The following is a 25,364-nucleotide window of genomic DNA, read 5'->3' on the forward strand; positions in this document are numbered from 1 at the left end:
ACAACAATTCCCTTGACTTGAATTTCTTGTTTTTTTCCCCTCCAACACAGAAGGTGGTAAGAGCTTTGAATTTTGCCTTTAATTTCCCACACATGTGCCTAATTGACCCGAACAATTCTTTTTTTTTTTTTTTTTTTTTTGAGACGGAGTCTCTCTCTGTCACCCAGGCTGGAGTGCAGTGGCAGGATCTCGGCTCGCTGCAAGCTCCGCCTCCAGGGTTCATGCCATTCTCCTGCCTCAGCCTCCAGAGTAGCTGGGACTACAGGCGCCTGCCACCATGCCCGGCGAATTTTTTGTATTTTTTAGTAGAGAGGAGGTTTCACTGTATTAGCCAGGATGGTCTCGATCTCCTGACCTTGTGATCTGCCCACCTCAGCCTCCCAAAGTGCTGGGATTATAGGCATGAGCCACCGTGCCTGGCCTGACCTGAGCAATTCTAATCTTCTCAACCTCAGAACAGAATACGTCATGCTAATGGGGGTCCCCCAAAACTATTTGTTGAGTCAGTGGCCGCAGTGAGCGCTCAGTGAACCTGAGCAATCTGAGTTATTAGGAAGGCACTCGTTCCTGCACACCCACATTCATCTTTTAAATGTTGACTGATCAGTTTCAATTATTTTCTTCATAAAGTTATATATTATTCTGTGAGACCATTTTCTACTTTTGGACAAGAGATTGCTTTGTAGGGAAGAGCCAGAAAGAGATCTAAAGACAAAACTCATCTATCTGAGGTCCTCTTAAGAAAAGTGAAACTGAGTCAGAAGGCATGGAGTCAAATCCTGTGTTCCCCGCAGGGTGCCACTGCGATGCACATTCAGCTTATAATGGAACGGCTGCTGAGAAGGATCAACCGGACAGTGATTGGGATGAACCGGCAGTCTCCCCACATTGTGAGTATCTCTTTGTTGGATCCCACGGCCGCTGCTGTTTCTCTGTCCCCCTTGCCTATCGGGAGGCCTTCGGGGCCAGTGGCTTGAGACTATTCTTCACATGGGCCTCTCACATCATGGGTTATTGGTTATGACCTTGAGCAGATCTTGGTTCTGACATGGATATTCTATTGAGAGAAAATAATCCAGCCTAGGCAATATAGTGAGACCCCATCTCTACAAAAAAATTTTAAAAATTAGCTGGGCGAGGTGGTGGCACATGCCTGTGGTTCCAGCTACTCAGGAGGCTAAGGTGGGAGGATCACTTAAACGTGAGATGTCGAGGCTGCAGTGAGCTGTGATTGCACCATTGCATCCCAGCCTGGACAACAGAGCAATAGCCTGCCTTTGAAAAAGAAAAAAAAAAAAAAAAAAAGCAGCAAGCAGGGAGGGAAGGGAGGGAGGAAGGAAGGAAGGAAGGAAGGAAAAAAGAAAAGAAAAGAAGAAAAGAGAAAAGAAAGAAAATGATCCAGTATGAACCACCCAGCCCCTTTGATTCAAGGAACAAAACCGAACATTTTAAAGAACCTGTGGTTAGCATGCTTGTGGAAAGGCCAGTGTTGCTCTGGCCTCTTATTTTCTGTGCACTCTATGTAAATAGATCCCAGGTAACAACTATGATAGAGACCAGAGGTAGCTGTTGAAAGGCTAAGTGGTGTCATCATTAAGGTGAAAAGCATCTTTTACTTGCTATATTAAAAGCTACAGTTAGATTTTAATTAGAGGACATAGGAAAAGAACTATTTCAAATTCCTATCAGATAAGAAAAATTGTATTTATTTTTCTTTTCACAAATATGTATTTAAAAACTGCCGTAAAACAGGCACTTCTCTGGACACTGAAGATGTACCCATAAACAAAACAGAAAAATCACTGCCTTTGAGGAGCTGACATTCCAACAATAATGACAGCAGTTACAGCAAAATAAACTAGTGTTAGGAGGCAACAGGTGCTAGAGAGAAAAAAAAATGAGCAGGATTAGGGAAGGGAGGGTGGGGGAGTCACACCTTTAAATAAGATGATTAGGAATTTTACCAGAAAGCGTAAAATTTGGGTGAAAATTTGAAGAAGGTGAGGGAGTGAGCCATGTGGCTCTCTGGGAAGGGTCTTCCAGGGAGAGGCCACAGCCGTAGCAGAAACCCTAACACGTGCCTGGTCAGAACCTGTAGGGTGATGGAGCTGATCCTAATAAGAATAAAGACAAATGATTGCAAGTAAAACTGTCTTTCTGCTGGATTAAAACCCAGTCTCTGAGCTGAGGAGTTCAAGACTGGCCTGGGCAACACAGCAAGACCCCATCTCTACAAAAATCTTTTTAAAAATTAGCCAGGTGCAGTGATTAGTGCCTGTACCCCCAGCTACTCTGGAGGCTGAGGTAGGAGGATCACTTGAACCCAGGAGATCAAGGCTGCAGTGAGCTATGATCTTGCCATTGCACTTCAGCCTGGGTGACTGAGTAAGACCCTGTTTCAAAATATAAAATAAAACAAAATAAAATAAAAATCCAAGCTCATCCAAAACATATTATAAAAGGATTTAGATCTTGTATTAGGGGATTATCAGTTAACTAGACTAGTCCTACATCTTTTTCTCGAGGAAATGTCTGAGGGAACAAAGGCTAATATGGAAATTGGAGAATTCCTCATGTAAAATCAAGGCTTTTATCTTTAGAACAGTCAGATTGTTGGCAAGGAAATACTATTTTTTTTTTTTTACCAACAGAAAGAGGGAATAAAACCTAAAATCTATCAATTACTCTTTATTTCTAGGCCCTGATAATGTTGCTGTTAATCACTTGTGCAAAAATAAAATCTATAACTTAACTGATCTGTCTTTTCCAACCGTTGACTATTGGAGGGTAAGAATGACTTAGGAAGCCGGGCACAGTGGCTCATGCCTGTAATCCCAGCACTTTGGAAGGCTGAGGCGGGCAGATCACCTGAGGTCAGGAGTTTGAGACCAGCCTGGCCAACATGGTGAAACTCCGTCTCTACTAAATATACAAAAGTTAGCCAGGTGTGGTGGCGCACCTGTAACCCCAGCTACTTGGGAGGCTGAGGTAGGAGAATTGCTTAAACCCAAGAGGTGGAGGTTGAGGTTGCAGTGAGCCAAGGTCACGCCACTGCACTCCACCCTGGGTGACAGAGTAAGACTTTGTCTTAAAAAAAAAAAAAGAATGACGTAGGAGAGAAAACTAGTCAAATCACTTATATGTTTTATATGTTTAAAATTTGGGAATGTTTTAACAGCATTGCTTCACTAATCCCTTTATAATTTACTGAAATTACTAACAGATGGAGTGCAATTTAGCAGATCAAGATGGAAAAAAACAGGATTGAAGAACATTACGTTATGCTAAAACTGATATACTTTTAGAGTATTTTACATATTTTGTGAAATTTAAGAAAAGACAATGTACCATTAGTTGCTATTGCCAAGCCATTTCTATCATACATTATAAAGAAAGATTGATATGGGAAATGATATATTGGCTTATAGATAATACATACTTGAATTCAAATTTACTCAGCTCCTTTTAGGAATCAAATTGCATGTTGTCTCCCTTGTTTAAACTCACTCAAGGACATAAGCTCCATATGTTTGAAGGGAAGGGCAGGATTGGATGTAAAGGCAGCAGTACTCCCGCTGTGCTTCTTCTAAAATGAAATGATGAGAGTGGGAATGACTTAGATCCGTGGAGTGATAGCAGTGCCAAAAGAAGCAAAGTGAAGTGGGAATGATAAGCATAAGAAGGAAAAAAAGTGAGGGGAAAATGTACAGACAGGCACAGACAGTCGCGAAGAGAGATGTGGAAAAAGAAAATCTACATGGCTTAATACAGTTTATTCCAGATGTTCAAGAATAGTTAAATATTAGGAAATACATTTATAAAATAATATCAATTCAATAAAAGGAAAAAAGCCTTATAATTTTCTTCATGGATGCCAAAATGATATCTGATTATTGTTACTTTTTTCCCAAATTAAGAAGAGGAGGGAACTTTTCAGCATGAAATCATCAGGCATCATGATACTCAATGGTCATTAAAAAAAGGAATCAAGATATTTAGGCCAAGCACAATGGCTCACACCTGTAATCCCAGCACTTTGGGAGGCTGAGGCAGGAGTATTGCTTAAAGCCAGGAATTTGAGACTAGTGTGGGCAACATAGCAAGACCCTGCCTCTACAAAACAATTAAAAGTTAGCCAGCATGGCGGCATGTGTCTGTAGTCCCAGCTGCTTAGGAGGATGAGGCAGGAGGCTTGCTTGAACTCAGGAGATTGAGGCTGCAGTGAGCTGTGAAGATGCCACTGTACTTCACCCTGCATGACAGAGTGAGAACCTGTCTCTATTTAGAAAAAAAAGGTATTTCATTTCAATACTGTTGTTTAGCTTTTTCTATAATTTCTAGCCAATGTAATAAGATAAGAAAAAGATACTAAACATAAATATTGTAAAAGTAAAAATAATTGTCATTATTTTTAGCTGAAATGACCAGCATATCTACAAAACCCAAGAGGGTTTACTCAAATTTTAGTAAAACTAATAAACAGTTTATTAAACTAACCTGTTTAATTTATTTATTTTGTTTTGAGACAGGGTCTCACTCTGTCAGCCAGGCTGGAGTGCCAGGGTGCTATCTCGGCTCACTGCGACCTCCGCCTCCCAGGTTCAAGTGATTGTCCTACCTCAGCCTCCCAAGTAGCTGGGGTTACAAGCGTGTGCCCTGACACCCAGCTAATTTTTGTATTTTTACTAGAGACGAGGTTTTGCCATGTTGGCCAGGCTAGTCTTGAACTCCTGACCTCAAATGATCCACCCACCTTAGCTTCCTAAAGTGCTGGGATTACAGGTATGAGCCACTGTGCCCAGCCTCTAACCTGTTTTAAAATAAATGATATTTAATGCCCGTTCTTTAACAATGGAAGCTATTTAGAGATTATAAATGAGAAATTCTATTTAATTTAGTCACAAAACTATCAGAGTAAAAATAAATACTAGTTACAAATAAATAGTCAAATAGAAATAATAATGGGGCCCGGCGTGGTGGCTCACGCCTGTAATCCCAGCACTTTGGGAGGCTGAGGCGGGCAGATCATGAGGTCAGGATACCGAGACCATCCTGGCCAATATGGTGAAACCCCGTCTCTATTAAAATACAAAAAAAAAAAAAAAAAATTAGCCAGTTGTGGTGATGCATGGCTGTAGTCCCAGCTACTTGGGAGGCTGAGGCAGGGGAACCCAGGAAGTGGAGATTGCGGTGAGCTGAGATCGCGCCACTGCACTCCAGCCTGGTGACAGAGCGAGACTCCGTCTCGAAAAAAACAAAAAATACATAATAATGGAGAGCTTGCCTGTCAGACTTAGTGGACACATATCAGCAGAACAGAACCATGATAAGTGAAAAGGAGACTTTGGATTGTATGAACATTTTATTACCTTTCTAAAGGGAAAATGAAGGTTTTTAGTAAATGTTATTTAGAAAATTAGTTAACAATTTGGGGCTGGGTGCGGTGGCTCATGCCTGTGATCCCAGCACTTTGGGAGGCTGAACCTAGGAGATCACTTAATCCCAGGAGTTGGAGACCAGCCTGAGAAACATGGCAAAACCCTGTCTCAAAAAAATACACAAAAATTAGCCAGGCATGGTGACATGCGCCTGTAATCCCAGCTACTCAGGAGGCTAAGATGTGAGGATCGCTTGAGCCCCGGGGAAGTCAAGGCTACAGTCAGCCATGATCGCCACTGCACTGTAGTCTGGGTGACAGAATGAGACCCTGTCTCAAAGAAAGAGAAAGAAAATTAGTTAACAATTTGGAAAAAATTTGTTCAACTTCATGCTATACCCACAAAATAAATGTCAGATAGAACGAAGCGTTCAATTAAAAAAAATTATATCATACAGCACTAGAATAAAATAATAAATAGATAACTGATTTGAGGAGGACCAGGATTCATGGATTTTTTATAGTTAAAATACAAGAAAAAATCAATTTTACTAGATAAAATTTTAAATCCCTATATATGAAGAATGTATATATATATATATATATATATATATATATGCAAATTAAATGTCAAGCCCCAAGCTTTAAAAATTTTTGTAACATAGGTGACAGGTGGCTAATAAACTTAATATACAAAAGCTATTATAAGCCACTGAGCAAAGATATTGTTTTAATAGAAAAATGAGTAAAGAATGGGTGCAAACAGCAACATGAGAAAGCTAAATGGCCAAAAAGTTCATGGACAGACTGTTTAATTTAGAGAAAAGGAAATGAAAGTGCAAAGTGAGATTAAGTAAACCTCTAATACTCAGAATAGGCAAGGTCTTGGAGAAACAAATTGTGTTAGACACCGTTGGGAAAACAAGCTATATGACAATTTGGCAATGTGTATATCAAAGGCCTTAGTACAATAAATTTACACTGCTTTATAATTGAAAAAATAAGCTTTTTTTTTTTTTTTTTTTTTTTTTTTATTGAGACAGGCTCTGGCTCTGTCACCCAGGCTGGAATGCAGTGGCGGAATCTCGGCTCACTGCATCTCTGCCTCCCAGGTTCAAGCAATTTTCCTGCCTCAGCCTCCTGAGTAGCTGGGATTATAGGTGCCCACCACCATGCCTGGCTAATTTTTGTATTTATAATAGAGATGGGGTTTCACCATGTTGGCCAGACTGGTTTCAAACTCCTGACCTCAAGTGATCTGCCCGCCTTGGCCTCCCAAAGTGCTGGGATTACAGGTGTGAACCACCCCACCAGGCCTAAAAAATAAACTTTTTAAAACAAAAGAGACAGTCTAAGGCATACGTTCAGAAGGAGATAGACACGGACAGTCTTTTATTGTTCTGCTTGGGGAATCTTTCCCTCTGTTTTAGAAACAGCTGTATGTTCATCTCTCCTGTGCTAAATTCCTTTGTGTTATTTTCATAACAGCATGAATACAGGAGGATAGCACCCCTGGATCTTTACTCCCTGTCTAAAAAACTAAGTCTATAATTCACATTTTTTTGGTCTAGGGGATAGCACCTTGAATATGTAATTCTTGAACTCACAAATGGAAGCAGTGTTAATTAATCATCTAGTTATTGATTTTTTCTCTTCAAGTCAGTGTCACAATTCATGTGGGTAGTATGTTGGAACAACTGGCTGAAGGGCTCTGGAGTTGGAGAAGTGGTATCAGGTTGTATTAGTCTGTTCTCATGCTGCTAATAAAGTCATAGCTGAGACTGGGTAGTTTATAAATCTGGGTAGTTTATAGAGGAAAGAGGTTTAATTGACTCACAGTTCAGCATGGCTGGGGAGGCCTCAGGAAACTTACAATCATGGCGGAAGAGGAAGCAAACGTGTCCTTCTTCACATGGCGGCAGCAAGAAGTGCTAAGCAGAAAGGGGGAAAATCCCTTGTAAAACCATCAGATCTCGTGAGAACTCACTCACTATCACGAGACTAGCATGAGTGTAACCGTTCCCATGATTAAATTACCTCCCATCGGGCCCCTCCCACAACACATGGGGATAATGGGAACTACAATTCAAGATGAGATTTGGGTGGGGACACACCCAAACCATATCACAGGTATTCTAGCAGGGAGTTTTCGTCATCATCGCTTGCCCTCCTTTCCTCCATGCTCAGTGTTGCCACCTCTTTTCCTGCTAGCCTTCCTCCCCGTTAAGATTTGTTTAACTAATCTAAGTATTTCAGATATTTCTCCGTGGAATTCTATACTACAGCTCTGCCTCAACAAGAAACCCAAAGCCCCACAAGTTGTTACATCTTCACTGGTGATCTCATTGAGGTATCCTGTTTATAGGATTCCACACTTCATAGCTGTTAATGAGATTTCTTCACTCAGACCTGGAAGGAGGTGGTTTGAAGCAGAAACCACAAAGCACGTTGCCTTTGGACCTTTAGAATGCAGCGTGTTTCCAGTGTGGTGGGGTACCTGCATGGCTCGGTGGGTGGGAAAAGCCAAGTTCGTGGGGCTCACATAGTGTTTTTGTCAGTTGGTGGTCTAAGGAGTCTCGGATTTGTGCTTTCCTTTTCCTTCCAGGGGAGTTTTGTGGCCTGCATGATTGCCCTGCTGCAGCAAATGGACGACAGCCACTATAACCACTACATCAGCACTTTCAAAACCAGACAAGACATCATTGTAAGTTGCCTTTACTGGTCCTGGTAACCTGAAGACTTCCTATATTTGGTTTAAAAAAATGACTGAAGCTGAGCATCATGAGTCCAGGGTTTTCTTCCCACCCACCTCCAGTGCTATGTGGCTGTCCACAGTGATTACAGAAAGGAGAGAACTGATTCATACTTTCTCTCTTTGATAAGATTTGAAAAAGAGTACAACGCATATACCAAGAGGTTATCACCACTTTAATCTCTCTTGGATTTAGAGAGAGCCCTTATTTAGCAACATTTGGGAGATGTTTTTTCCTCTGAAAACAGGATTTAATACTTGGTACAGTAACTACTCATGTCATGGCAAGGATTTTAGAAGGCAGGGGTGTGCAAAGTCTCCTAAGACGTGGTTGATACCATCATTTTAGAGAGAGCAACAAAAAGAGGTAACCCCTGCCCTTTACAACCGGTCCGTGGCCTGTTAGGAACCTGGCCGCACAGCAGGACATGAGCAGCGGGCCAGCGAGCATTAACTCCTGAGCTCTGCCTCCTGTCAGATCAGCAGAGGCATTAGATTCTCATAGGAGCTGAATCCTATTGCGAACTGCACATGCGAGGAATCTAGGTTGCCAGCTCCTTATGTGAATCTCACTAATGCCTGCTGATCTGAGGTGGAACAGTTTCATCCCAAAACCATTCTTGCCCTGATCCGTGGAAAAATTGTCTTTTCTGAAACCTGTCCCTGGTGCCAAAAAGGTTGGGGACTCCTGCTTTACAATATTTGTAAGTTATCTTCAGATGAAAATATTTTGTTCTCTATTGTTTTAAGCAGGAAAATTGTTCTCATAGTTGCTATGAAGCACTCATCTAAGAAGCTGAGTTAGGCCTCCGGCTGTGGCTTCACTGCCCCTTCCCTGCAGGGGATTGTTAGTGGCCCTTCAGACGTCCATGAAGGCGTTATTAGACTTTGTAGAGCAGTGGACAGGATGTGCCGCTGGATTAGCACACTGTTGTCATGTTGACACTAGTCTTTGGATAACTTCCCATCATCTGTGCATATTCCAGTCTCTTTGTTCTAGATTTTCCACTTTCTGCCTCTGTCATGCTGAGTAGGTGGCCAGTGCTCCCAAGGATTTGCAGCTCCTTCCTTGCCCATTACCCACCTTTCTGCCATGCCCACATGATGGACAGACATACAAGGAATTGGAAGGAAAGTGCTGTTTGTTATCATTAGTTGGTTCCATGCTGGACTCTCAATGCCGTGTTAGACCACGTGGCTTGAGCTGAAGGTCTCCATGAGCCTCTGCTTGGGCCACACCGTGGTAGGCAGCATGGCATAGGAACCATAGCAATATGTAGATGCGCCTGTGGAGACCAGGCACAAGAGGACCAGGATAGGGGGTGGGGGGCGGAGGAGGAAGGCCAAGGTTAGCCATGTGTTCTCTACAGGCAGGTGATGTAGCGGGTAAGAGCACAGGCTTTAGAACACGCAGCTCTGGGTTTGAATTCTGACCATTCCACTTCCTTGTATGCGATTTGGGGCAAGCTGTTTAACCTCACTGAACTTCAGTTTCCTCATCTGTAAGATAGTACCCACCTTGAGGGTTAATTAAGTGTTGCTTGGCACCATGCATGGGAAATGCCCAGCTTCGTGCAGGTTGGCATGTAGCTAATCCCTATAAGGACTAGCTGTTTGTAATGATAATTGTATTATTATTGCTATATAAAGTAAAATTAACAATAAAAATTTTAGGGATTTTTGTTTCAGATTTCTTTCAGAAAGCAGGCAAAATAGGGACATGTTAAGGTCAAACCCTGACCATTTGGATCCATTGTTAAGTAAGAAAAAAAGGGGCGTACCTCCTGTTTACCAGCATGATGGTGAGCTCCTCCAGCTGTATTATGTAATTAAAAGAGGATCATTATCCCCACGAGGGAACTAAGACTTGGAGAAATGAGGGAACTTGCCTGAATTTAGTCCCCAGTGGCCGAGCTACCGTGCACAGCTAGGCCTTGGCCTCCCAGTGGCCTTTCAGTCCCTCATGCTGCCTTCTGAGTGAACCTCATGAAGGCCCTTGGGAAGTGGTGGATAAAACCAGGCTTTGGGATTCCCTGTGAGTTTCCTTTATCATGCTGTCTCATTAATTTAGATTTCCAGGAGTTAAATAGAGAGTCTGTATCTGAAGCAAATAACAAGTATCTAAATTCAATCCTTGTGTCACAAACCATGAATTCTTATGGATTTAAAAGAAAAGTTAACAGAATGGCTAATAAATTGGTAGAAGCACTTAAAATATATAATGAGGCCGGATGTGGTGACTCATGCCTGTAATCTCAGCACTTTGGGAGGCCGAGGCCGGTGGATCACTGGAAGTCAGGAGTTCGAGACCAGCCTGGCCCACGTGGTGAAACCCCATCTCTACTAAAAATACAAAAAAAAATTAGCCAGGAGTGATGGCAAACACCTGTAATCCCAGCTACTGGGGTGGCTGAGGCAGCAGAATCGCTTGAACCCGTGAGGTGGAGGCTGCAGTAAGTTGAGATTGTGCAACTGCACTCCAGCCTGGGCGACAAAGCAAGACTCCATCTCAAAATAAATAAATAAATAAGTAAATAAAATATATGATGAATTTGAATTCATTAATTATGTCTGGGATTTCAGAACTGAGAGTGGATATGTCTAACTTGCCGTAAAACCAGGGGAGATTCCACAGTTGCACACACACTGGCTGGCCAGAGAGAGTCATTCCCCATGCCGTTCAGCATCCAAAGTATAGGAAGTTACCCAGCTTGACCAGCATCTCGGAAAAATATGGTTAGCAATAGGACCTGGGACTCCTGCCTCTCACATACTGTGTCCAGGCAGAACTGTGTAGGTTAGTGCCAGAGAAACTAGACAGGACTTTCAAGAATCCCAGTGGAAAAGGTCTAAATTTAGCTAACTAATAAAAATGCCTTCAAAACATTTTAGCTTTGATTTCAACTCTGATTGTTCTATTTCAGAATTAGTTTTTGCTCACAGCCCCCTTTGGAGCAGAAGAGCTCTGTATGCTTAAGTGATTAGTTATTAGTCATCACCAGCCACTATTACAATCCATTTTGAAGGACCGTTTAGGACCTTTCTTCTAGGCTGCACATGATAATGTCCCTGGCGCAGAAAGAATGGTGATTCTGCTTCTTGTGTGTATCACTGTGTCCTTTTCTAACCATAATAAAGGAGAATTGAACTGAAATCTATTAAAAGTATCCATTTCCCCACAATTGTTGGTGAATTATGTTTAAGTGCATGAGATACATTCTGACAACCTGTGGCAGATAAGGGTTGAAAACTTGGGGTCCAAAGCTCTAAGTTCTCATCCAGCTCTTCTCCTTCCTACTTTCTTTTTTTCCTTTTTTCTTTTCTTTTTTTTTTTTTTTGTTTTGTTTTGTTTTGAGATAGAATCTCACTCTGCTGCCCAGGCTGGAGTGCAATGGCACAATCTTGGCTCATTGCAACCTCTGCCTCCTGGGTTCAAGTGATTCCCCTGCCTCAGCCTCCCGAGTAGCTGGGACTACAGGCATACACCACCACGCCGGGCAAATTTTTGTATTTTTAGTAGAGATGGGATTTCACCATGTTGGCCAGGCTGGTGTCGAACTCCTGACCTTCATGATCTGCCCACCTTGGCCTCCCAAAGTGCTGAAATTACAGGTATAAGCCACTACACCCGACCCTCCTTCCGACTTTCTGTGCCCTTAAGCGAGTCCTTTAGTTTTTCTCAGCCTCAGTTGTACCATTTGTAAAATGTGGATGATTCTTTTTGTCCTCATCTTCCTTATAGGGTCCTACAATATAAAAATCAAATTGCATCATAGCTAGCTGTAAGAATGCTTTGTTATTCCTAAAACCCTTGAAAGATGGGCTGTTACTGTGAGACTAGGAACATCCTGTTCTGAGGTTGTGGTTCTGCTTGTGTACATGCCAGAATAAAGACTATGAATGTAACCCAGTTTTCCCCCAACCACTCCTCTGTTCTCCGCAGGACTTCCTCATGGAAACTTTTATCATGTTCAAGGACCTGATTGGAAAGAATGTCTATGCCAAAGATTGGATGGTGATGAATATGACTCAAAACAGGTGAGACAGCCCATGGCTGGCCCTGAGGCATTTGTCTGAATACCTGAGGCTGCTGTGTGAACTTTGAGAAATGTCTTTAAATCCCTTTGCCTCAAATCCATCATCTGTAAAGTGAGGATCTTCCTGCTCCAGAGGTCCTAATTTATGTGCTCATGATCTTAATTTTCCCAGGGTAATTGCCTTTGCTCCACCTCGGGCTCTCTACTCCCTTCTCTAGCGTCATCTCTTCAGTGCTCTCATGGTAATTGTCATCCTCAACTCTCCACTGCGCCTTTCTGTGGCTCCACATGGCCTGTGTCATCCTGATATTCAGGGCTCACCTGTTAGTGTCTGTTCTATGACTGGTCCATGATGTATTTAACCAGATTCTTCTTATGAACATTTAGATGCTTTCCATTTTCTATTAATGTGAAATATCACTGTCATGGCTTTCGTTGCTTTACATATTCAAAAATATCCATGGTTATTTTATCAGGATATACTCCTAAAATAATTTAGTAGTTCAAAAGTTTGGTGAAATTATAGGGCTTTTGATACACAGTATCAAACTAACTAGTTGCTTCCGCCACTTCCCTGTGTATGCTACCTGTACTCCAACCAAACTGGCCTCTGCCCAGTCCCTGAACACATGGTCTGCTCTGCCTCACACCGGTCTTCCGCCAGCAGTGCCTTCCCCATAACCTCCAGCTGTCAGCGTTCCAGCCATTCCATAAGGTTCTTCTCAAGCGTCACCTCCAGAGGAAGCCTCTCTGACCTGGATGTCATCTCTTCTTCCTTTGATTTTCCATACCCCATTCAAACCTTCTTATAGAATTGTTTTCAGATTCTATGTTGGATAATAGATGTACATTTTGTTAATTTCCCCGACCAAGCTGTAAATTTCTTAAGATCAGAAACTGTGTCTTTCAACACAGACCTGAGCCTGTGTCTTGCAATTGCTAGCCCACAACAAATACTTGTTGAACAGCAGTGAAATGAACTGAATATATATTATATTAAAAGAGTGTTAGAGTTTAATGAGATAAACCATTATTGTAAGCATTATTATCAACTCTACATGATACCCAATTCTGAGTAATTCTACTCTAACACCTGATTAGAAGAAGCCTTCTCTGCTATGTACAGATTAGATTTAAAAAATTACACCAGAAACCCTAAGCTTAAACAGAAGCATCATAATAGAGTCTATATTACCCTCCTCTGAGGCTTAAGAGTCCTAGTTTGCAGTCTCAGATCTGCCTTCAATTACCTAAATTGGGATGTGGCCCTGAGTGGCTCTTCTTGTTTGTTCTGTAAACTGAGCTCCTGTGCCCCGTCTGCAGATGGTGTTGTGCTGTTGGTCTGCAAGGACACTGTTAGATTGTGAGGTCTTATGATGCCAAGTTCAGGTTTGGTTTGGTTTAGTTTTTAACATAGGTGGGAAAAGGTTTCAAAGGACATACAGTTGCCTTCTTTATCTGGTGTTTTCCTTCCCCAGGGTTTTTCTCCGTGCTATAAATCAGTTTGCTGAAGTTCTCACAAGATTCTTCATGGATCAGGCAAGCTTTGAACTTCAGGTAGGCATGTGACTCACCTACCTGCTTCTAGAATTCTTGGCCATGGCAAGAGAACTATATGAATTTGGAAAATGTCTCCTCAGATTTCACTGTTTTCACATGAAAAAGGTTTTCATATGATAGCGTGACATATGCCTGTCATACTGTCCTCCAAACACAACAAAATAGGGGTGGTTTCTTCTTTCTATAAAGGTAACATATGTAAAAAAAAAAAAATCTTAAAGAGTAATAGTAGAAGATCAAAAATATAAATAGTCCTCTTTGTCGCTATAAACATTTGGAGTTGACCCTTTGTATATTTACACAAATGCACATAGACACACATGGCTACAAATAAGCACACAGGTAACTCTCCTACCTACAAATGAGTTTGGTTCTAAAGAACAGTTCTTATGCACAGTTTGTTGAAAGTCCAGAGGAATTGCAAAATGGATGACCACTAGCTCTATCTTCATTCATTCATTCATTCACTTATCCATTCATCCATTTAACAAATGTTAGAGTACTTACATGTACAGGGCCCTATTTTGCGCCCTGGTAGGGGCATTTCCCTGGTGAAGGCAGATAAGTTCCTTGCTCTCATGGAGCTTACCTTCCAGAGTACTCTGCATTTTGTGGGTGGTGTGCTTTCTGTGTTCTTTGTCTTTGCGTGTATCTGTGGAACTGTTATCAGTAGAGGTCCTTGACTACAGATTGTCCAAGTTCTTGACGTTTTGAACAAAATGCACAAACAAAGCAATGAAAGAATGAAGCAATAAAAGCCAGATTTATTGAAATGGAAGTACACTCCACAGAGTGGGAGCGGGCTCAAGCAAGCGGCTCAAGAGCGCTGGTTACAGAATTTTCTGGCGTTTAAATACCCTCTAGAAGTTTTCCCATTGGTTACTTGGTTACACCCTATGTAAATGAAGGAGTAGCCTGTGACCAGTCTGACCCTCCCACCAGTTGTGGGAGGGGACCAATCAGAGGTACTTTCAATTTTTCATCTGCCACACAGTGCAAAGGGGTAGCCTCTGATCCTTTTGTTACTTGGGTGTGGAGAGGTGGGGTTTTCCTTTTGATTCAGTTCTAGGAAGTCAATGTGAATTGGCCTTCAGTGCTCTGCCTCCAGGCCCTGTTTTCCTGCCTCAGAACTTTAAAAGTTGAAACTCATAAGTAGAGGAAAGTATACACACATACACACACAGAGATGCATACACATATAGATTAATATATATTGTATGTATGTGTATGTATATTTGCCAAAATGGAATTGAGCTGTGCAGTTCTTTGGTACTCTGTCAATCTATTTTCCTTTTTCAATGATCTGTGATCTTTTCAATAATGTTGAATATTTTCCTGTTTTTAATGGCTGAATATCATCTGTTCTATGACTGGTCCATGATGTATTTAACCAAATTCTTCTTATGAACATTTAGATTGTTTCCATTTTCTATTATATTAAATAACACTGTGATGGCCTTCCTTGCTTTAAATGTTTAAAAATATTTGTGGTTGGCTGGGCATGGTGGCTCACGCCTATAGTCTCAGCACTTTGGGAGGCCAAGGCGGGCAGATCACCTGAGGTCAAGAGTTTAAGACCAGCCTGGCCAACATGGCGAAACTCCATCTCTCCTAAAAATGCAAAAACTAGCCAGGCGTGGTAGTGGGTGCCTGTAATCCCAGATACTCGGCGGGATGAGGCAGGACGCTTGAACCCGGGAGGCGGAGGTTGCAGTGAGCCGAGATCGCACCACTGTACTCTAGCCTGGGCGACAGAGTGAGACTCTGGATCAAACAACAACAACAAAATTCATGGTTATTTCATCAGGATAAAGTCCTAAAAGTATTTACTAATTCAAAAGTTTTGCAAACTTGTAGGGCTTTTGAAACATAGTGCCAAAGTACATACTATAAATAGATACACTTCTTGGCAGCAGTTTTCCTTTATCCCAGGAGTAAAGAAAAATATAATAGCTTAAATTTTTTTAAAAAGCTTAAGTCTCAAAACTTTTAGGATTGAATAATCAAAACCTAAGAAGAATGTAGATTGTATTTTGTTCTTTCATTAATCCCTGGTTAATGACTTTTTGCCATGTGACATTGTTTTATTATGGCCCTTATTAATGTTATTTTACATTTCCTTTTACCCACACAATTAATTTTGAACAGCTCTGGAACAATTACTTCCATTTGGCAGTAGCATTTCTCACCCATGAGTCCCTTCAGCTTGAAACCTTCTCACAAGCCAAGCGCAACAAAATTGTTAAAAAGTAAGTGTCCTTTTAAAGTTAAGATCGGGCAGGGGCTTCTCCGTTTGTTTATATTGAGAGCAATATTTTAGGTATCACGGAAATTACTATTTAGTGGCTACCCATATTGTCAGTGGGGTAAGTCTTCAACTAATTACTTAATAGACCTCACATTCACCCAGGTTCAGCTCTCTTTTCTTAAGGCCCAACCATCTTCCCATCAGTCATCCCATGCTTTTTATCAAATCTGTACCTGGAGACGGACTTTGGCTGTCAGTATGCCCATCCCCAAGAAGAGCTGCGCCTCTGCTGGCAGCTTCCTCAAATTGCAGGCATAGTACCTCCTCACTCATAGCGCTTCACAAAGCGCACTCCTTCAGCACAGTTGCTCTACCTCCCTGCCGTTTCAGCAGAGAAAGCCAGGTCTCAAACATTGCATTAAAATGCCCTCCAGATTCCTGGTCTGGAATTCAAAATGGAATTATATGCAGACGTGATAAGAGATTTAGGGAAGCATTTCGTTTCATTGAGAGACTGGAAATCCAAAGACTGTCGTTAAAAAATAAATTGAGGAATGTATTATTTGAAGACTTTGAAATTTTAGTTGTGTTCCCCTTGTTGGGATATCTGCGATATTTAGGAAAATTATTTAGTGTCCCTCTACTTCTGGTTCCTCCCTCAAAAATTGCCTATATATATGAAAACAGCAAAGTATTTTTTGCTCCCAAGGACCAATTTTTATCCCTTTGTGGGCAGTATCAATCCCATTGAGAGTGCATGGTGTAGAGCCTTCCAGTGTGAATACTTTGAAGAACACACTGGAATGGGTGTATATTACCCCAATATCCATCTGTAAAGTATATAAGTATTTAGTCTGCCTATTAGACATCAGTCACAGTACTGTATGGTCATACTTCATTCACTTTCCTGTTCATCAGTGTTTGCCGTGTTTTGTTTGGCTTTGTCTGTGCCTCACTCTTCTCTCTGAAGTGAGTTTGTTAATCTCATCTTCTCAGTTATTTTTCAGCGTTTCCATTTGGCTTTTTGTGTTGTCAAGGTCCCCCGGCCTCTGTGTGCCTCATTCCTTTTGGGGGCTTGTTTAGGTATGAACCTCATCTCTTAAGGTTGGGCCTTAAGAGTGACCAAGAGGGACACAGACTGTTTTTACTTTCCTTCTTACTGTTTTTATGCAATTCATTTCTACTGCAAATCCTCCTTCTGGTTTATGATCTTCTTCCTAGATATGGGGACATGAGAAAGGAAATCGGCTTTAGAATCCGGGACATGTGGTATAACCTGGGTGAGTGTCTAGCCTTGAACAGGCCTGATCACAACCTCTGAGTGATAAGCATCCCACAATGAAGTCTTTTTTTTATTTTAATGCAGCTAACCCTGAGATGTATTTGTCTGTGTGTCTGGAAGTGAAAGTTGATTTGTGGGTTTCATGTTATCAGAATCTGAGTCACTCACTTCTGAATTGAGTTGATTTAACCTTTTCTTTTCTTATGGGCCTTGTGGAGGAAGATTGTAACACTTTACTTTCAGTGAAATAATTTTTTAATATCTTCATTCACTTTCATTTCAGGTCCCCACAAAATCAAATTCATCCCATCCATGGTAGGTCCCATTCTGGAGGTCACTCTGACCCCTGAAGTAGAGCTCCGGAAAGCCACAATCCCCATTTTCTTTGATATGATGCAGTGTGAGTTCAATTTCAGTGGAAATGGCAATTTCCATATGGTAAGAAGTGGCAGACCGCGTAATATTAGTAAATGGACATATAGTCAAATCATAACTCATTTCTTTCTATATAGAGAAACAGTAACCTAAATAATGCAAGTCCATGTTGATCTGAAAGTTCACTTTACATTTCATTGTGTAAAGCAATTAGAGATAGAGTCAGACAGTGCAACCCAGAGCCTGGAAAAGATCTTTTTGCTGCATGTCTTTCCTAAGGCAACACCTGTCTGTAGAAAATTAAAGGAAGTTAACTTCATGCATTTTAATCCTGGCTGTTTCAGTATAGCCTAGAGAATAATGTAGTGAATTGAATTTAAAAACCTATCTATTATAGTACAGCTGAAAGTAATGCAGTGGATTAAGTTCTAATCCATTACTCTATAGCTTTGAGAATGTCGTTTTCCTGGTATGTCTTCTCTGTGTCTCTGTTTTCTTATCTACAAAGTGTATTAATATTGAAAGGATGATTTTGCATCTATGGACCTCTGCAAAAGCAATCTCACTGCAGAGACTTAGACATGAAACTGAAGTAAAATAGAAAAACAAGAATTATTATTCTATTTTTATATGCATAGTTGTAACAGAAAGCAATGTTTTGGATAATAATATTTTTTTAATCAAACGTAATGCAAAGGACAAAGTAACATGAGACTTTGTTAGAACATTTTGATAGGGCCTTGGTGCACAGTTTATGAGTGACCCTCTGTGATCCTCCCTGTCTGTGCTGGAAACAGTTCACAACTCAGTGAATGGGTTGGCCAAATCTAGAAAGGTTGGCCATGTCTTCTTCTAAGGATGCAACATTTTCCTGTGAAATTCTGCCCCTACTTTCAGTTTGAGAACGAGCTGATCACAAAGCTGGACCAGGAGGTAGAAGGGGGCAGAGGAGACGAACAATACAAGGTTCTTCTGGAAAAACTGTGAGTATTTCAGGAACAAAACCTTAAGTCAGTGGTGTCATTTAGTAATAGAGAAATACAGGGGTCCTGTTGCACCAATGGAGCAATTGAGTAGTCTTAGAGTCACTAGGACCACCCCCATTGTGGTCTTCAGTATGGTTATGGGGTGTATACTGTCCACGGCTGACATTGTTTATCTGGTGGGAGTCAAGTGCTGGTATTTTCCTGGCCAGCCTGGCCCTAGAGAACACAGCAGTTGGAGGCAAGGAGGAGGTGCACAGAGCGGTGGCATTTTGCCCAGTGTTTAAATTTTTGAACTTCAACAAAAGTGTTAGCACTTCTAATTATAACTGCAAAGCAACAATTTAAAGGAAAAAAATATTTCAAGGTCTGCTGTGTATGTAAAAAATACCTTATGCCCCATAAAGGACATAAAACCAAAGCAGTTCTGTCTCCAGCCAGGTTGGTCTTTTTCCTGACCTGTCATCCACCCCATTCAACACATCTGTACCTCTCTCTGGGCTCCCATTATCACCACTGTCCCCTCTGCCCCCACCACCACACTCACCTATAACCCTTTTGCCCTCATCATCCTCCTTGGTACGTGTCGAGTAATGAAGAGTGGGAAAGTGATTAAAAACAAATAGGTGTTGGCCTCAGTGAGAGATTGAACTTCAAACCCTGTTTTCACCATGTATTAAGTCACTGGCTTTAGTCCAGTGATTCTGCTTATCCAACACTTCATTTTTTTTCCCTCTCCAAGAATAGCATCTATTTTTTGATACCATTATGAGGATTACAGGAGATGATGTGCTAACATAGCATCTGTTGCAGAGCTCATGACTAATAAATATTGGCTGCTCTAGTGTTCATGGTTGTTATTATTACAATTTGTTTTTGGTGTTTGTTTTTAAGAGATAGGGTCTCTCTCTGTTGCCCAGGCTGGAGTGCAGTGGTGCAATGATAGCTCACTAAAGCCTTGAACTTCTGGGCTCAAGCAATCCTCCCGCCTCAGACTCGCAAGTACTTGGACTACAGGCATATGTCGCCATGCCCAGCTGTTTCTTATCTTTATTTGTGTAGAAATGGGGTCTTGCCACGTTGCCAAGGCTGGTCTCAAAATTTTGCTTTAAGTGATCCTCCGACTTCAGCCTCCCTAGTAGCTAGGACTGTAGGCGTGCATCACCATGCCCAGCTGGTTTTCATTTTTATTTTTGTAGAGATGGAGTCTTGCTATGTTGCCCAGGCTTGTCTAGAACTCTTGGCCTCAGGCAATCCTCCAGCCTCGGTTTCCTAATGGGCTGGGATTATAGGCATGAGCCACCACGTCTGGCCTACTATTATTATTATTATTATTTTTACAGGCCTACCCTTCATTCAGGTTGTAACTACTCTAGACCATTGCTTTCTCATGTTTCCTGAACTTTTCTAGTGTTGACCAACTGCATTTCCAACTGAGTGCTTGCCTCAGTCACTTAGTTGTTCACCTGTTTGTGGGAGTTTTGGGGATGAGAGTCTGTGTTTGAGGACAGGGCTCCCAACTGTATTCTTTTTTGAAGATTCTCTAAGGAACCAGCACTCTGAATACTTAGAAATGGAATTGAACTGTATTTTTAGTAGAGATGGGGTTTCACCATGTTGGCCAGGATGGTCTCCATCTCTTGACCTCGTGATCCACCCACCTCGGCCTCCCAGAGTGAGCCACTGTGATGGATGCCTGTAGTTCCAGCTACTTGGGAGGCTGAGGCAGGAGAATCACTTGAACCTGGGAGGCGGAGGTTGCAGTGAGCTGAGATTGCGCCACTGAACTCCAGCCTTGGCAACAGAGGAAGACTCCGTCTCAAAAAAAAAAAAAAAAAAAAAAAAAGGAATTGAATTGATGAATAGTCTGTATTTTAAAGGACTAGAAGCCTTTCTTATTTTGTTTTTAATAGTGACAAGACCTTTTGTTGGTCTTTTTAATCTTGTTTCCATTAAGTCTCTCCATTTGAGCTTCAAACCTCTCAGTTTATATCTTTTGCAATTCTGATCTTATATGGAATTAAATGAAGTTATGCACATATACACACAATATTTACAGATGATATGCTACTTTTTTTAATCCTACAGCTGATTTTTTTTTTTTTTACATAAGGATCTTACTTTGTTTTCTTCATTTTTCCTAGATCACTAACTTAGAAAAAATATGGATACATAAGTCTCCAGTGCCCAAGAATAACCCTAAATCTGGATTAATGTTTTGGACCCATTTCTTTCTCTTTCCCTCTCCCTCTTTTCCCATGTTTTCTTTTAATTATCTAATCTAATAAGCCCCAGAACTTGGCTCTATGTGGGTCCAAAGGGACAGGATTTAGACTGAAAGTTTAGCCTCAGTTTGCTTGTTTACAACTCTGCATTTTTATCTGAAGCTAACACTTTTATCTAAAGAGCCGCACTGCAGGAGGTGTACTAGGTTCCCAGGTTCCTCTAGGCTGGGCATCCATATGAGGCATTCCAGAATGTTCAGAGGATGCCCTGAGTGCCAGGTCTTAGGGAGAATAGAGACATAGGAAAAATGGTCTCATACAACTGATTAGAGTCCTCACAGAGCACACAGGAACCTTTTGAGCAAGGGTTTGTTGACTGAATAAAACACAAACAAAAACAGACATTGAAAGAAGGATATTGTGGGCTTGGATTCTAAGTGATGGTGGGACTTGAGCTGAGTCCTAAAGAAAACTGGAATTCGAGTCCACAGAGAAGCGCAGCAGAAGTGAAGGTCACAGGATAGGAAGGTGTTGCATGAGATGTGTGTGTCGGCTTAACTGTGTCACTTAATATCTAACATTGACATTCTGTGTAATCAAATCCTGCCCCAACTGCTGCTGAGACCCTGGTCAGTGCTGGTCAGTGCTGCTGGAATGACAGCATGGAACCTGGGCTTTTGTCTCTCCCTCCGCCCCTCCAGGCTCCTAGAACATTGCCGGAAACACAAATACCTCTCCAGCTCTGGGGAGGTCTTCGCCCTCCTGGTCAGCAGCCTCTTAGAGAACCTGCTGGACTATAGAACCATCATCATGCAAGATGAGAGCAAGGAGAACCGTATGAGCTGCACTGTGAACGTGCTGGTATGTGACATGCCCCCGGGGTGATGGGAGGGCACTGTCAGGCTGCCCCTGCACCCTACAGCTCAGCTCTAGGTAGATCCCACAAACACAGAGGCGCCCTGGGGCACCTTTGTGGAGCCGGTGTCTTCCTAAGTCTAATTGGAATGGCTGGCTCAGCTCACAGGTATCAGCAGCCACAGACCCTGAGGATAAATTTGGTGTGTTTTTGATTGTTTCAATTTTTATTTCAGTAGCTTTGGGGGTACAAGTGGTTTCTGGTTACATGGATAAGTTTTTGGGTGGTTTATTTATTTTTTTTTTTTTTGAGATGGAGTCTCGCTCTGTTGCCAGGCTGGAGTGCAGTGGTGCGATCTCGGTTCACTGCAACCTCCGCCTCCCGGGTTCAAGCAATTCTCCTGCCTCAGCCTCCCAAGTAGCTGGGATTACAGGCACGCACCATGATGCCTAGCTAATTTTTGTATTTTTAGTAGAGATGGAGTTTCACCATGTTGGCGAGGATGGTCTCGATCTCCTAACCTCATGATCTACCTGCCTCAGCCTCCCAAAGTGCCGGGATTACAGGCGTGAGTCACCGCGCCTGGCTGGATAAGTTATTTCTTTAGTGGTGATTTTTGAGATTTTAGAGCACCTGTCACCCGAGTACTGTACCCAAAATGTTTATCCCTCACCCTCCTATAACCTTCCCCGTTGAGTTCCCAAAGTCCATTATATCATTCTTGTGCCTTTGCATCCTGAGGATGAATATCCCCTTTTCTTATGGGGATATTTGTTAAAGGGAAACAGTGAACTCTTTGGAAAAGTGAAACTGTTGAAAAGCAACAATAGTGGTTTGGCTATTTTTGTGGCGAGCTCGTCAATAGCTCTTGATTTATGTTGGGATTCTGTGATCCTTTTTTTTTCCCGGCAGAACTTTTATAAAGAAAAGAAGAGAGAGGACATATACATAAGGTAAGCTGAAGGAAATTCTTGCTTCTGCTATTTATTCCATGACTTTGTGATTGATTTCTTCAGTAAACAAATACTATGCCCAACACCATGTTTGCTGCTTTTAGAGACCCCTAAAAGTAGATGATATACTCCATTCACCCTGAACCAACAAACTCTTTAAACAGATACATGAATGAGTATGACAAGAAGGAGTGCCTATGTGAGGTCATGTCAGGGATCAGGGGAAGGATAGACAACTTCTGGCCTGGGTGGGCAGGAGAGGCTGTACAGGAAGAGGCAGGAAAACCCACCCAAGAGTCTTAGCTTGAAGTCTGCGAATCCCTGAACATGAAACAAACTTGTACATAACCAATATGCATGTTCTTGGGGAGAGATTCCATAGCTTTCATTAGCTTCCCAGAGGGGTCCAAGACCTAGTATTTAAAAACATTAAACACCACTGCCTTAAAGAAAGAAGAGAAACTAGTCTAGGTGGAGTCAGAGAAACACGGAGGCAGGAGGTTCACAATGTATTGAAGAAATGGGGAAGATCCGACTTCTTGGCTCAAGAGGAAGGAATTGCTCCTGTACAGTAGTGGGGAAGGGGGTCAGGCAGGGAAGCAGGCTGGGGTCTGGTTATGGAATGAGCTGAACACTAGATCAACTCTCGAGCCTGGGCAGCATGGTGAAACCCTGTCTCTACAAAAGATACGAAAATTAGCTGGGCCTGGTGGCACATGCCAGCCACTCAGGAGGCTGAGGTGGGTGGATCACTTGAGCCCTGGAGCTCAAGGCTGCAGTGAGCCGTGATCAGAGCACTGCACACTCCAGCCTGGGCAACACAGCAAGACCCTGTCTCAAAACAAAACTAAAAAACCTACAAAACTCTCGAGTGACAAAATGCTTCCTTCTCCCCTTCTTGCCAGATATCTGTACAAGCTTCGAGATTTGCACCGAGACTGTGAGAACTACACAGAAGCTGCCTACACGCTTCTCTTGCACGCTGAGCTTCTGCAGGTGAATGGCTCAGAGAGCTTGTTTCAACAGGGTGGAGTACAGTGTCCTTTCAGACTAAATTCTATATATTTCATAATTTTGATGGGAAAGAACCTTATTCCAGGGATATCCTTTTATATAAGTTTTTTTAATTCTTTCTAAATAGGCACAGCTAATTTGTAGATCAAGTATGGGAAAATGTCAGTTATCTTTTATTTAAAAATCCTTAGAAAGCAGAGCATGACTTATGAACCTTTGGTAATTGAGACTCTGATTAAAGCAATAAAACACACATTGATGAATACATAAAAAAATGTGTAAAACTGCAGAAAACCGCAGAAAGATGAGTTATAAGTGAATATAGTACCATAGAAGTACTCTATTTTTATTCTCTCCCTAAATAAATTTATGTTGTAGCTTAGATATAAATACATCTGAATGTTATGAGTCCCAAGTAATTATTTCTAGCCCTGAGAACCTCCTCTAACTTTGGATTTACATATAAACTTCGATTGGCTAATATGCAGCTCAAACTGAGCAAGGCAGTAAAAGGAACCTTTATTTCTCACTCTTTGCTCCTCCCCAGCCCATCCTACCTCACTTTGTTACCATGTTACTAATAACATTCCCATCCATTTAGTTGCCCAGGCAACCTCATAGTCATCTTCAGTTTCTCTCTTTTACTCACCACCTCCCACATTCTCCACAAGCAAGAGATGTGGCCCCTCTGTTCGGAACATGACCCTAACCTATCCACTTTTCTTTTTCTTTTTTTTTTTTTAAAGAGATGAGCTCTTGCTATGTTTCCCAGGCTGGTCTCAAACCCCTGGGCTCAAGCAATCCTCCCACTTCAGCCTCCCAGAGTACTAGGATTACAGGCATGAGCCACCACGCTGGCTAATCCACTTTTCCTTATTTCCCTGGCTACCACCTTGGTCCATCCCATAAGCACGTCACACCTTGAGCACTACAGCAGCCTCCTGTTGGGTGTCTCTGCCTCTAGTCTTGTTCCCAGCTATTAATATTCTTTTACGGTTTATATTTGTTACTAAAGTAATATATGTGCATTGTCCTAACATATGAGTTAAAAACAGGATTCCTATCCCTCACCATTTCCCAAAGGAAATTCACAATTCATATTTAAGTTTAGGGCATTAAAAAGCTTATTGTATAATGGGCCAGGCGAGGTGGCTCACACCTGTAATCCCAGCTCTTTGGGAAGCTGAGGCCAGCAGATCACTTGGGGTCAGGAGTTCGAGACCAGCCTGGCTAACATGGTGAAACCCCATCTCTACTAAAAATACAAAAAATTAGCAGGCGTGGTGCCACATGCCTGTAGTCCCAGCTACTCAGGACGCTGAGGCACGTCTCTTGAACCTGCAAGGCGGAGGTTTGCAGTATGCTGAGATGGCGCCACTGTACTCCAGCCTGAGTGATAGAGCAAGACTCTGTCTCAAAAAAAAAAAAAAAAGAAAAGAAAAAAAAAAAAACTTACTGTAGATAGCTTAGAAAGTGAGGCTTGTTGACTGTGGATTTTGCCATTGCATGATCAGAAAGAAATCCCGTGTCTGTAACTGTAGGTCTTTTCATTTGGGCAACTCAGGAAGTTAAATTCTCCTATCCTGGTATAAGACATGAGGTATGAATGCAGCTTTTTCCCCCCAGATTGCTATTCAATAGAGACGCTGTTTGTTAAGTATAGTTCACATTTGGCTTATTGGTATAAGATCCCATCTTTATT

The 25,364-nt window shown here is 41.9% G+C and overlaps 1 protein-coding gene across 3 annotated transcripts in view; it reads left to right on the forward strand.

Moving 5' to 3' along the window:
- Window positions 1-25,364, forward strand: part of DOCK5 (dedicator of cytokinesis 5) — a 239,090-nt gene that overhangs the window by 169,797 nt on the left and 43,929 nt on the right. For 2 of the 3 annotated variants that reach the window (XM_054498518.2, XM_063669373.1), the window contains exons 27-37: window positions 795-890; window positions 7,983-8,081; window positions 12,073-12,167; window positions 13,645-13,723; window positions 15,875-15,975; window positions 17,196-17,254; window positions 17,540-17,694; window positions 18,529-18,614; window positions 21,541-21,700; window positions 22,608-22,648; window positions 23,554-23,644. In XM_054498518.2, the coding sequence (XP_054354493.2) occupies window positions 795-890; window positions 7,983-8,081; window positions 12,073-12,167; window positions 13,645-13,723; window positions 15,875-15,975; window positions 17,196-17,254; window positions 17,540-17,694; window positions 18,529-18,614; window positions 21,541-21,700; window positions 22,608-22,648; window positions 23,554-23,644 (1,062 nt within the window). The remainder of the gene's footprint in view (window positions 1-794; window positions 891-7,982; window positions 8,082-12,072; window positions 12,168-13,644; window positions 13,724-15,874; window positions 15,976-17,195; window positions 17,255-17,539; window positions 17,695-18,528; window positions 18,615-21,540; window positions 21,701-22,607; window positions 22,649-23,553; window positions 23,645-25,364) is intronic. The other variant, XM_063669374.1, reaches the window with a different exon arrangement.

This window comes from Pongo pygmaeus, chromosome 7, assembly GCF_028885625.2.
Source record: "Pongo pygmaeus isolate AG05252 chromosome 7, NHGRI_mPonPyg2-v2.0_pri, whole genome shotgun sequence".
In the NCBI taxonomy this organism is placed as follows: domain Eukaryota; kingdom Metazoa; phylum Chordata; class Mammalia; order Primates; family Hominidae; genus Pongo; species Pongo pygmaeus.